Source organism: Beta vulgaris, chromosome 7 (genome assembly GCF_026745355.1).
Source record: "Beta vulgaris subsp. vulgaris cultivar EL10 chromosome 7, EL10.2, whole genome shotgun sequence".
NCBI classification, from domain to species: Eukaryota; Viridiplantae; Streptophyta; class Magnoliopsida; order Caryophyllales; family Amaranthaceae; genus Beta; species Beta vulgaris.
The window spans coordinates 3,128,787-3,141,287 of record NC_079208.1 but is presented as its reverse complement, the minus strand read 5'-3'; the positions used below and the strand labels follow the sequence as shown (position 1 = coordinate 3,141,287).

General features: G+C 36.5%; 2 protein-coding genes across 4 annotated transcripts in view; one reads left to right on the top strand and one right to left on the bottom strand.

Annotated features, from left to right (window-relative positions):
* LOC104898288 (hypothetical protein) overlaps window positions 1-9,735 on the top strand; it is a 26,041-nt gene extending 16,306 nt beyond the window's left edge. For all 3 annotated transcript variants that reach the window (XM_010685341.4, XM_010685340.4, XM_048648690.2), the window contains 5 exons: window positions 2,929-3,081; window positions 7,170-7,274; window positions 8,403-8,573; window positions 8,908-8,967; window positions 9,051-9,735. In XM_010685341.4, coding sequence (XP_010683643.2) covers window positions 2,929-3,081; window positions 7,170-7,274; window positions 8,403-8,573; window positions 8,908-8,967; window positions 9,051-9,167 — 606 coding nt within the window. In that variant the 3' untranslated portion in view covers window positions 9,168-9,735. The remainder of the gene's footprint in view (window positions 1-2,928; window positions 3,082-7,169; window positions 7,275-8,402; window positions 8,574-8,907; window positions 8,968-9,050) is intronic.
* Window positions 8,764-12,401, bottom strand: LOC104898426 (protein trichome birefringence-like 9). The gene is made up of 4 exons (XM_057396285.1): window positions 12,001-12,401; window positions 10,256-10,645; window positions 9,662-9,820; window positions 8,764-9,603 (listed from the first exon to the last, which is right to left on the bottom strand). Exons 1-4 carry the CDS (start codon window positions 12,348-12,350, stop codon window positions 9,213-9,215), a joined length of 1,290 nt encoding a protein of 429 aa, XP_057252268.1. The 5' UTR covers window positions 12,351-12,401; the 3' UTR covers window positions 8,764-9,212.
* Between the last annotated feature and the right edge of the window lie 100 nt (window positions 12,402-12,501).

The following is a 12,501-nucleotide window of genomic DNA, read 5'->3' as shown; positions in this document are numbered from 1 at the left end:
TATTTATGATAAATTTTGTCACTATCTATGAGGAGATTTCATCGTGAACTGGGAGTTACAAGGTGCTAGATTTCAGTTCCTCTGTGTACTTGTTAGATTAAGTTGGTCATACCAGATGGAAGGCAAGTATCTGTGCCGTTGAATATCTTGTATTGGCGAGACTGAAACTGTAGGTTGTGGCATCTTTGTTCTAGCTCTGGGTTCTGAATCATGTCTAGCAGATGATCAGATGTAAAATATGGGGAAATTCTGAACCAGGAACCCGGGATCCATCTTTATATTTCCTATCTGGATTATGCTGTATGAGATCTGTACTGTTGATTTTGGCTTTATGTGCTTTGTACTGGCAATGGCTCGTCAAATTCGGTGTATGGGTCAAAGGGTGTTTAGTATTTATCGATCTGTTTTTAGGTCAAGGAGGTGGGTGAGAGGGCTGCTTATTTATTGTGAGCTCAGAAGTTCTGAGAAGATCTCGATGGTCTGAAGCTTAAAATCTATATGTGGATTCTAATTGCATGAATCTTGATTCCGAGAAAATAAGGCTAGGATACTTTAATGTTGAACATCTCCCACTCTCCATTGAAACTCATTTACGGTATTTCATTGGCCTCTGCTTCCTTTGTTTGCTTATGAAGTTCATATTGGCGATGAGATTTTGTTTCTGGGAACCAACCTGGTAAAAATGGTTTTGGAACAGGGCTTTTGGATATGTTTCTCTTGCAAATTCTTTTTTTTTTCCTCTTAGCTTGTGGTGCACTTTTTTGCGCAAGAAAGTATAGAATGGGAATATCCTTCATGTGTTGTGAAGTCATTAATGTTATGCATAATTGGATTGATGATCAGATGATGTGACGATAGGGAGTTGATGTGCTAGCAACTTTTTAAAGCATCCCGAAAACTCTGAGTATGCTGGATTTGAAGGATAGGTCTGTTTGGTCGTATAATTGGTGAAAGTAGCTATATTCTCCAGGACTAGAAGATGTCGTGCATGTAATTCTGCATTCGCAGTGATTTTCCAAACTCGTTGATGTCTCATTATAGTCTTTTAGGGATCTTCAGGCCTCAAATTTGTTGTGGAAATCACAAACATAAAGTACCTGGAATGCTTATTTTGTAATTATAGGAATTTTTTCGACTTTGCTCATAAAGCTATATCAAAGAAGGCATGTTTCGTGTATCTTGAGTCACTGTTCTAGGACAAGGGTGAGATGAATGAGGATGTTGCGCTGTGCTCGATTGCTGGGTGGTTGAAGTTGAAGGGCACCTCAGGCGTTGTGTGACAAGGAGATTCTGCTTTAACTCAAGAGGAATTATTTCTAATAGACCTTTACTGTGGGTGCAAAATGGTTCTGCATGCATTCATTCTTGGTAGAATAAGATGAGGATGCTTGTGGGTTTTTAGCATCGGGGATGGACAGTATTCGGAGGGAAGTGATTCAAAATTCAATACTAGCGAATGGACAGCTAAATGGATGAACATATCTGGAGGAGGTTAAGCATTATGTTAATAAAATCAAGTGAAAATTTTCTCGAGAGCCAATAGCATAATTGTTGATAGCACATAAGTAATTAAGAGCCTACATAGAGACAAAGGATCATAGATGAGAAGTGCAATAGGGGGAAAGAAGAGGTCTAAGGACTGGAAGTTGGAACTTTTAGAAAAAGAAACAGAGGGTGATTGAAGAGATCGAAAGCATTTTCGGGGATGCTAACTGCTCACTTTGGGTTTGGTTATTTTGGACATTGCAATCTTCTAGTTGAAATGTACATGTTACCTGTTTAGATACCATATCAGTTTCAAATACTTTGCATGCATTGTGAATATGTTATCTTAGAAAGTTGAAAAGTTCTGATATTGAAGATCTTTGTAGAATATAGGTAGTGTACAAATCGTGTCCCTGGAAACTGTCCAAAGTTAGGAGATCCTTCATATCCCAAATCGCGTTCATGACAATTTCAGCATTGGTTATGAGCATTCAGTGAATAATTCAGGTGGTTAAACATTGTAATTGTAATTTGGATACTGATGGTATAAATGGTGAAAAGGTGGGAATGTGAGCTGAGAGGAGCAGGAATCATCCACTACCCTCAGGATTTCGAAGAAATAACAGAGATGGCAGCTAAGGGCAAGAGAGATGACTTCTTTTTATATAAATGCTCTGATGATGACCTGCTTATGAAGAAATTATAGCTTCCCATGTTTCAGAGATGCAGATAGTGGACTTACAAAACACCTGTTGACCCAGTCTTCCTGTGCGGAATGCGGGCTTGGATAGTGATCATGATCTGGAGGGCAAGTAGAAAATATGTTGCTACCAAGAAGAGCACACAGCCTACAGCCTCAAAGTATAACATCTTAGAAACTCGGTGGATAGTTTTAGGATCTAGGCAGTATGACTATGACCCTTGATGTAAGGAGGCTGTTGACCACTTGACCTTGGATGGTGTTTTTTGAAATAATGGTTTGGAATCATAGCTACTGAAGAAGGAATAATTCAAAACCTATGTCACATATTAGATCTTGGAGGAAAATTGAATTGAGAATTCTGAACCTTGAAAATGGACTAGTGAGTAACTGAGTATTAAGAAGGGTTTTCAGTAAATTCATTTTCTCATCATGTTCTTAGAATTCTGTGGACATGTGGCTGCTGATCATGCTCTTGTTTCATCTTTATCAATCAATGTTTTTCATCTGGAAAAATCGTGGTTGATTTGAGGGAACCTGAAGTGACTTTGAAGTCTCTCTTGCTATATTCAGCTGTTTCTGTAGTGCCAGGATCAATTTGACCGTGTTGATTTTCAAGCAAGCCTTCTGGATTGTTGTCAATCTTATTATGTTTGTAATATCATAATTTCTTCTTTTACTGATTGTAAGAGTATCATCTTGATTCTTTGGGATGTGTTTCTTTTTCTTCTTTGGAAATGCAGGGCACTACATCCTTTGGGTTATCTGGCCTGTCAAGTGCAGATACTGAAAAGTCAGGATCTAATGAAATTCATCGTTTTGAACTCTTGAGGAGTGAGCTTGTGGAGCTAGAAAAACGAGTTCAAAAGAGCACTACAGAGTCAGACAATGAAGAGGTAACATTTAAGCATAGGGTTTAGGCTACAGAAAAAGTTTCGCTTGATTTAATTTTCAGATCCATTTACCTCTCCTTATTGTTGTTTATACGACCTCATCTCATCTGCTAGTAAGATTGTTTCCTCAATCATAATTTTCCATGATGCATGTTTCTCAAGGCTCTGCAGTTAGTTACTATGCTGTTTTTGGAGGAATTTAGAAAGGAAGCTGGTTTAGGTATAGCTGAAAGCATTCCTAAATCTGATGTCATCACCACCTAATCTTTCTTCTAACTAATGGTTTTAGTCTGCTTGGGCTAGGTTTTCATTTTCTAGATGATCGCTGTTCTTTTTCCTCCAAACTAGTCAGTGGATTGAAGACCAGTTGATGAGCAAGAGAATAAAAGGGCACTCGCCTTTTCCATCTCATCCCTTGTCAAAAAGCTTGCGGAAGAGAGAGAGAGAGAGAGAGAGAGAGAGAGAGAGAGAGAGAGAGAGAGAGAGAGAGAGAGAGAGAGAGAGAGAGAGAGAGAGAGATAAATAGCTATATCCATAGGACAAGTAAATGAATTTGTTTAAGCAGAGAGAGTTTGTTTATCTTAAATTTTACTGGTGTATTTTACAAGATATTCTTCAATCTTCCTTCCTAGCCTTTGATGGTTTATTCCTAATGCTATCAAGAGATTAAAGGGGGGTTGTTTTCACACTCTTGGAGGATGGACTTTGGAGTCCTGATGCGTGAACTATGTGTGAGCTTGCAAACCTACTTGAGTCTCCTTTCTTGACACGCATAGAACAAGATTTTGTTTGGCTAGTTCCTCTGGTGTTTTCTTCGGGTCATTTTTCATTAACAATTTATAGCCTATTTCGTATATTATTTGGATGGCTGAGGTGCTGAAGCATGTCCAAAGCATACTTGTTGGCAGCTTCCTTCGAAAATCTCAAATCCTCAATACTAGTGAAAACATGAAGGTTTGTAGGCCATGTAAGGCAGTTCTCATTCAAACATCTTATGCAATGCTAGTGGACAGAAAGATAACCTCCTGTCTTTGCATCATAAAGTAGCTTTTTATGTGTCTAGTTTTTTTGTGCTGTTGTGATAAATGAGCCTTTTCCCAATGGTGCCTACACATTTGCAGGTCTGTAAAGGCATTGTCTTTTGTTAGTGATTTGAATGGGGAAAAATGACTGGATTTTTTTGATTGGGACACTATTGTAGTTTTAGGCTTTTAGCGCCCTGTTTGGTTTCTAGTAATTAATGGTGGTAATAATAATGAACTTATAGGTAATTTTGTCAATGTAGTTTCATCCAAATGTCCATGGCAATGTTTGTGCTTCCTTAAGTATCTCTTATCTTCATAGCTTTTACATTACCATCCATTACCACTTTAGAGGCGGTATTGAGTGGTAACAGAAACTTTATGAAGAATAACACATGTTTAGGGATGAAATTTCATTAATATAGCCATTGGCATGATACTTTGTTTGCAAAATTACATATTAAATCATTACCATTACCTACATGTATTATTGCAAATTTCATTACCTACGTTGTTTATGGATCAAACTGGTGTTTTTAGCTTCACTTTCGGAAAATGTTCACAAGACACTCCTCAGCATGTATTTTTGTGATGTTGGAGTTCTTTTTACTATTTTGATGATCTTGGTGGTTTTTGATCCTCCCTCTTTGTAAATTTTTTGTGTTATTGATGATAAAGTTTTTTCATCTTAGAGAAACAAAGATCTAATGGTGACGATGTATTTCCCAAAATCATCAAGAGCGTGAACATTAGTAATAAAAGCGGTAATGTGATGACCTTGTATGTGTATGTGTGGAAAGTTGCATGTCAATGATTGTTAACTATGGTAATGCAACTCTATCCCCATATATCCCATGAGTATGCTTCTTTTTGTGAATAATAGATTTTTCTTACCACTCATTACAATGTTAGGGGGCGTTTGGTTGGGGGTTTTTAGGAAAGGGTAAGAGAATCAAATAGGTCGATTCCCTTGTTATTTGTTAACACATTTTAATCATTCCCTTTACCCCTCTTACCAAAGTCCTCTACTTCCATTACCCAACCCCCTTAAGGTTTCACTTACCCTTTCCCTTCTCTACACCATGGTCACCTTGACCAATGGTTGACCACCACCACAACCACCCCAACAACCACCCCAGACATTGTACCACCACCCAAACCACTGACCCACCAACCTAGCCACCGTCACCGCCACACCAACCACCGCCACCACCAAACCACCGGAAAAAATCCACCACATGCACCCATAAACCCATCACCACTTCCTCCCAAACAACACAACCACCCAAAAATCCACCAACACCACTTGAAAACCCATAAGCCTAAAAAAACTTGAAAGAAAAAAAATTCAAGAGTAAGAATGGATGAATATTTCTTCTTATCAATAATTATGGCTTTAAAGTTTTTATGGTCGAATTTGACCTTTAAAATCTCAAATTTCTCCTTCAATGGTGGTAGAAAAGAAAAGAAGAAGAGGAGCGATGGTTACTTGGCGGTGGTGATGGGTGGCGGTAATTTCGCGGTGGTGGTGGACGGTGGTTATTAACAGCAGTGAGGTGGCAGAGGCGAGGGAAGGGGGTAACGTGAGGTGGAGGTGGTTCTTGGAGAGAGAGGGAGGGGGAACATGGTGGAGGAATGGTGAGAAGTTGAAGATGAGTTTTTTTATCCCAAACAACCTTTTTAATCAAAGGGTTTTCCTTTCCATTCTCCTTGTTTCTCTTTCTTATACCCTTACCTTTTCCCCTATCTAAACCAAACACCCCCTTATAGGTGGTGTTTTTTTTTTTTTGGTAAAATATAAGTATATATTACCAAAACAGTGACAGTGCTCCCCAATAACAACCAAAACTGCAGAGAAACAAAACTTCTCAAACAGCAAAAAAACAGAACACTGTGCGCAGCTATTTACAAGTGTATTCAGCCGATTTCTTTCTTCATCTGACCATTTAATCTCTACACAGCTTAATTCTACCACAAACATCACCTTGAATATTTTTTATGATCCATTCTGGACCCTCAACAGCAGCATTACATAAAGCAAAATTTATAAGATTTATTTGTTGTCGCTTGCTCTTGAATTTCATTCCCCGTTTCTTCCATGAAAGATAAAGATTTTTCCTGTGGAGAAGTAGAATTCCCAGCCAACCCATGATACCCTTAGACACATTAAGACTACTGGGACACATAAAAAAGAGATGAAGACAAGAATCTTCTCCAATTCCACAAACCAAACACTCCTTATCCTGACTAACACCAGCTCTAAATAGATGATCCCTTGTTCTCAGCTTGCCTAAAGCTACTAACCAGGCGATAAAAGGATGTTTTGGAATATTAAGAGAATTCCGAACTCAATAGTGCCAAGGCACCTTCTCTTGTGGACCTATGATCTATAACCAAGCATAACCTTAATAGAATAGCTTTTAGCACCTGTAAGCCAATTATTATAGGTGTTATGAGTGTATGATAAAAGCACGCACTTAAAAGGCGGAGATGTATAATCATGAACATTGCCATTGGACTTTTCTTGCAAAATAACACATTTAAATACATGACTACTACTTCCTTCTATAGAGTATGGCAAAACAGGAAGTGCACATATAAAAAGTGTTGCATTGATAAACATCCTGTGTTTTCCTTTGTCATAGCTTATTATTCTTATGGGACTTCCAGGATTGTAGTTATGTAGTAAATAAACTCATCAACGTAATGGGTTATGAAAATCAAAATGCTAAACCTGTGACGGAGATGCAGAAGCATAGAGTCAGGGACAACATTCATCCTATTAATATATTTAGCTCCCAAATTTGCTAGATGCTGCTTATGTAAGTTTGCATCATGATGTGATAGCAGTAGATTATTTTGTCTGCAATCATAACTGAACGATCTGGGGATTCATCTTTCTAACCCTTTTCTTAATTGTACAAAAGACATCTCCTGAAAGTATGTGAACACCTTGAGAATTTTCCAAGACTATGATATAGAAATTCAGTTTAACTTCTTTGTGCATCTCAATAGGTGAGAGATACATTCAAAAACTAATGACGCTTTGTTTCAACTGTTTATGCTCAGGAAATTGAGTACGCGGATGCAGTTAGAGGTACTGAACTTGTACCAGTGCAGAAGAATGAGAGCTTAATTGGAAAATCGTTTGAAAAGCTGAAAGAGACAAGCACGGTATTCACGCTTTCCATCATAACTAGATGCTCTATCAATATGAGTAGAACAGTGATTCTGCATTTTATTTTTATGGTGTGTGGAGGATACTAAGGCGAAGTGATTACTTCTCGAGGGATATGTTTTATTTCATATTAATTTCCATCATCCATGTTTTAAAATAATTTCTATAGCTTTGGTTATGCCCTTAGAAATTATATTAGGTGGCTAGATGTGACTGAGACAATATACTTTTAGTGACTCATCATGTGGAGACTAGTTTTGACTGCTGATGAACAAATATCACAAGATGGTTTATACATGATTTTATTAGACACTATGAGCTCCAAATGTGGGAATGTGGTGAATAATTGGGAATTCTTTTGAGAATGAGTAACTTAATGAATCGAGAAATTTATAGCTGCCAATGCTAGTTGTGAGTTGTGACTGTATATTCCAATAACCAGAGAGAGTGGGCACTGTATGTCATTAGGATTTACACACAGATTGTGTGAATTACTTTCTGAAAGAAATCTAATAATGCTTTAAAAGCTGTAAATGAATGGAGTTTAATTTTATTTTTTATGGAGTAGATTAGAAGATTTTGATGAATTACTGAGGGCTAAAATGTGCAAAGCTTAATTCAAAGCGCCAAAATTGACCTATCATTTGTGCACAAGAGTGTCATTTATTGTTCAAATAATCAAATTTATGATTTGATGAGGATTCACTTATATTCAATAGTGTGATTCTTTAAGTTTATGTGCACAAACCATCCAAACCTCATCAATGATTGTAGAGCTGATCATTTGGATCTTCCAATTTTTATATGCGGATTTCAAACCAATTGCTAGGTATTTTACCGAAACTCACAAAGAAAAAAGGAGTGAGGGAGACAAAAAGAGCAGGCTCCTGCTTTCATATGTAGTAAGATATGCATTATTTAAGTCAAGGCTCGGGCGCTCTCAATATGGGATCATACCACTACATGCTTAGAGCATGGCTCTGGCCAGCAGCTAGGATTACGATTCTCTGTCTATCTCCTGTGATTTATACATCTTTCTCTTGATCAAGTATTCACAGTTGTTAGTTTCTCTAGGCATTTGACTTACAGGATGCTTTATGTTAATATTAGTTACTGCTTGACAGGATGTATGGCAAGGCACTCAACTTCTAGCTATTGATGTTGCTGCTGCATTGGGTCTCCTCAGAAGAGCAGTGATAGGAGATGAACTAACCGAAAAGGAAAAGAAGTATCTTCGGAGAACCCTTACAGACATGGCATCAGTGGTTCCTATTGGAGTTCTCATGCTTCTTCCTGTAAGTACCTTGGCCGTACATAAATAAATTTTCCAGTACATATGCACTAGCTTTTCTTATTATGACAGTTATGAGACGACATTGAGATTCTCTCTTATTGTAGTGTTGTAGAAGTTGATTTGTCAATTAAGATTATGAATAAACTAAAGTATGGCACTTGAACCCAGAGCTAGCTGGGTTTCTTCATCGATAAAACATTAGGATAATATATTCAAGGTCCTAAACTATAGAACGTATACTTGCAAATTACACAATCAGGTCCAAATGTTTTTGCTCATATAGATTTCATAAGTCTAAGAAAGGGATCATTTCATCAACTTCCCATGATTGACAGGTGACTGCAGTCGGACATGCAGCAATGCTGGCAGCCATCCAAAGATACGTGCCATCCTTGGTGTGTTTCTCAAATTTCTTCCAACTAATGTATTTCTATGTTGCACATTATCTGGGGTCCACTAAAAAATATATATCCTGCAGATACCGTCCCCATATGGGTCAGAACGGCTGGATCTATTGAGGCAGCTCGAGAAAGTTAAACAGACCGATACCAAGGATTCAAACCTGGAGGAAAATGCCTCCGAGGAATTAACCTGAAGCTAAACCAAATCAACACGAGCTTTCTGACTATTGATATCAACCTTAGTTCCTCTTGGTTCTGAAATCTTGTGCCAGGAGCTGAGAGTAAAGAAGTTGGTTCCATGTGTCCGGAACTCCTGGAAGACACCAGTGACTGCAGTCTTCTACAATCGGTTGTTGAGCAAGTCGTTCACGGTGGATCGAAGGGTGGCCATCCATTCTAAATTCAGACAAATATGTAATATTCAAAAACTCGACCTTCATTCTATCGGCTTCCATATCTTTGACCACATCTAGAATATATTGGTTGAACTGCGGGTCTGCCTGCAGCTTATCTTTGCTTGTCTCAGGTCCCTGGCTATCCCTACAAGTACCTCCTGCATCCCATGTTCCATTTCTGCAATCACATACATTCTTGTAAATTCTATTAAAAGATATCCTCACCTCTTTGTTTCAACCATGATAGCATTGTCAATAATAAAGATAATAATGCAAGAGTATTTAGTCATTGCCTGTAATGAACTGGAGCATAGCTTCGAAAGATAATGTGGCTTCTTTGTGGATTTAAGTTCTGTTCTGCCCATGACTTCAATGTCCTCATTGACCTTCGAAATGCTTCCTTATAATTCATTGTCAAATTTAAAATCCCCCTTTCCTGAAAGTAGATTCCCCTGAAAGACATGAAAGAGTATTAGATTAGTTTCAATAGTATGTAAGCTAATAGTTCTTTTTCTCAATGTTACTATTTAAGTTCAGGGTGATGTTGAGTCGAGTCGAGTCTAGTCGAGCTCAAGTTTAAAGCAGTCTGGCTTGTAAAGCTAAAATTCAAGTGGAGCCAATACTATATGTTAATATACCGGGGGAACTTGTCTCGAAAAACATAAAATTCAAACTCGACCGCAAGATATATGTAGCTCAAAATTTTCAAGCTCATCATATACTTATAGTAATGTCGGAAATACGTTTCTATTTTTTGTTTTTCTGTAAGTAGTGAATACTCTGAAGCATTCAATTCCTAAGCTCATGTTGAATAGCAAGCTTGTATAGTTGTATGCATTAGAATAAGATCTAAAACAATAGAGAAGAGGAGGAATAGTACTACATACGATGCAATAGTTTTTGCTTCATTCCACCAATGGCCACCATTGAAGATGTAGACATCTGCTCCCGGCCATTTTTCCGACATCCAGTTGAGCTGATCAATGTTAATGACACCACGTACTTGTTCTGGTGACTCCGGTGGTGGGCGGCCTACACGTACAATAAAAGGGACTCGGTAATACTCAACACTTACATTGAACTCTTGGAAGATGATGGAGAAATAGCCTTTGTGCTTAGTTATGGGAACTCCATTTGCTTCATAAATTGTTGATTGGTTTGAAACTCCTTTTGACAACATGCATAATAGTGACTCCCATTGGTTTCTCCCTATTGAATCTCCAACAAATACTATTCTTCCATTTCTGCTTCTCTCCAAGAAATCACTTGCATTAAATCTGAAACATAAAAATTCAGACAGAAAAAAAAGAAGAGCATGAGTATAATATAATGCTATATGTTTAATACTGAAACGACAAAGAAGTCTTGTTAAATCATAGGTGGTGACTTGAACTTGTCAATGAAGGGCATAGTGAAATATTCTATCTTTATTCCCTTTCCACTGTCCAGAATCAATAAACTTAGATATGATGATTGAAAGATTTATACATCTACCTAGCTATGCATTAGAAATAAGCAATTATAAAAATTATGAACATTGTTGAGTTGAAATCAACTAATTGTTAATGTTTATGTTTAGTGGCTAGATTGCACTAGGTAAATAAAGCTTTTTCCAGTCTTTTATTTAAGTCTTGCAAATTTGTTCGCATTTCACTTATACTAGAAGTTTTAGTCTTTTAGAGGAGTTAGGGAATATTTCCTCCGTTTTTTTAGTTCTACCATTTGTTTTTTGTACGCTTGTTAACACACAATTTTGAACAATATCTTTAAATTACAGTAACTTTAAATTAGGTACGAGTAAAAATTATAAAATGTTATTGTATTAAAAATATTTATCAAGAAGAATCAAATAAAATTACACATCATGATGTTTTTTCTTTGGTATAAATAATATAAAATGGTCGAAATAGAATTTGTAAATAGTGTCAAAAGTCAATATAATAGAATTAAAAAACACGGAGAAAGTGTGGTGTGTGGTGTATCTTTTCTGATAGGGGATAATTACTTTCACTTAAATAGATGGCTTTGTTTGTTGAGGGGATAATTATCTTCACCAAAATTGGTTGTGCATGCATGGAAATAGCAAAAGCCTACACATTACTCTGTTTCTTTCTATGGCACATATGAATCTTTTAAAATTCAGTCTCACCACTAATAGTTATAAATTATAACAATGTGTAGATAAAACTTCACTTTCACCATTAATATTATATACTCTGTTTCTATCATCTTAATATTAAAGTTCATAATATCATTCTAATTTTAGTTCATACATTTTATCAACATAGATTAAAAACAATAACTTACCTTATTATACTCGGCTCACGGTTCCACAAAAACCATTAAGTATTACATTGGGATGCTTTTATTTTTTTTCCATGTGATGTTACGCAACTTTCATGAGTAAAATCTACGAAAAGTCGAAAAACAGTTCTTTTTTAATATGTTACTAAATCTTACGAAATATCGTTTAACTAAATCGACCAAAAAGTGGGACAGAAGATTTCGACTCTAGGTATCGTATTCATACACGAATAAAATACAATAACTTGCATAAAGTGACAATCATAGGTCAAAGAAAACTTAGAAACAAAACCAAAACAAGTAATAATAGGATTATATACATATGTACCTAGGAAGATCACAAGCATGAGGTTGCCATCTCCAATGGCGGAAGCTTTGATTTCGACGTCCATTACGATGACATCGAAAACCGGGATCGAGAAACTGGCAACTCTCATTGTAGAGAGAGTAGTGTTCATCCCAAACCCATTCACCATTGGTATAATCACATTGTGTTTGTTGTTTTTGTTGGAAAGGATAATAATGAAGATAGTGTAAATCAAAAGGGTTTACAAAACTTGATATTGTAAAAGTGAAAACTATTAAAAGAAGGAAAGACAATACATATGCATAATGTTTCTTAATAATAGTTGGAGTATAAAGAGTGATTAGTCTCTGTGTTTTTGTTTGGAGATCCATATGAAGAGGCTAAGAGAAAGGATTTTTTTTTTGTTTGTTTCTTAACAGTTTTTATAGAGTTTTTGTGGTTATATTTTTTATTATTTGTATGTATTTTTATAAAAATGAAAATAATTAATTAATTAGCTTATGAATTGAATTTGGAATCTTT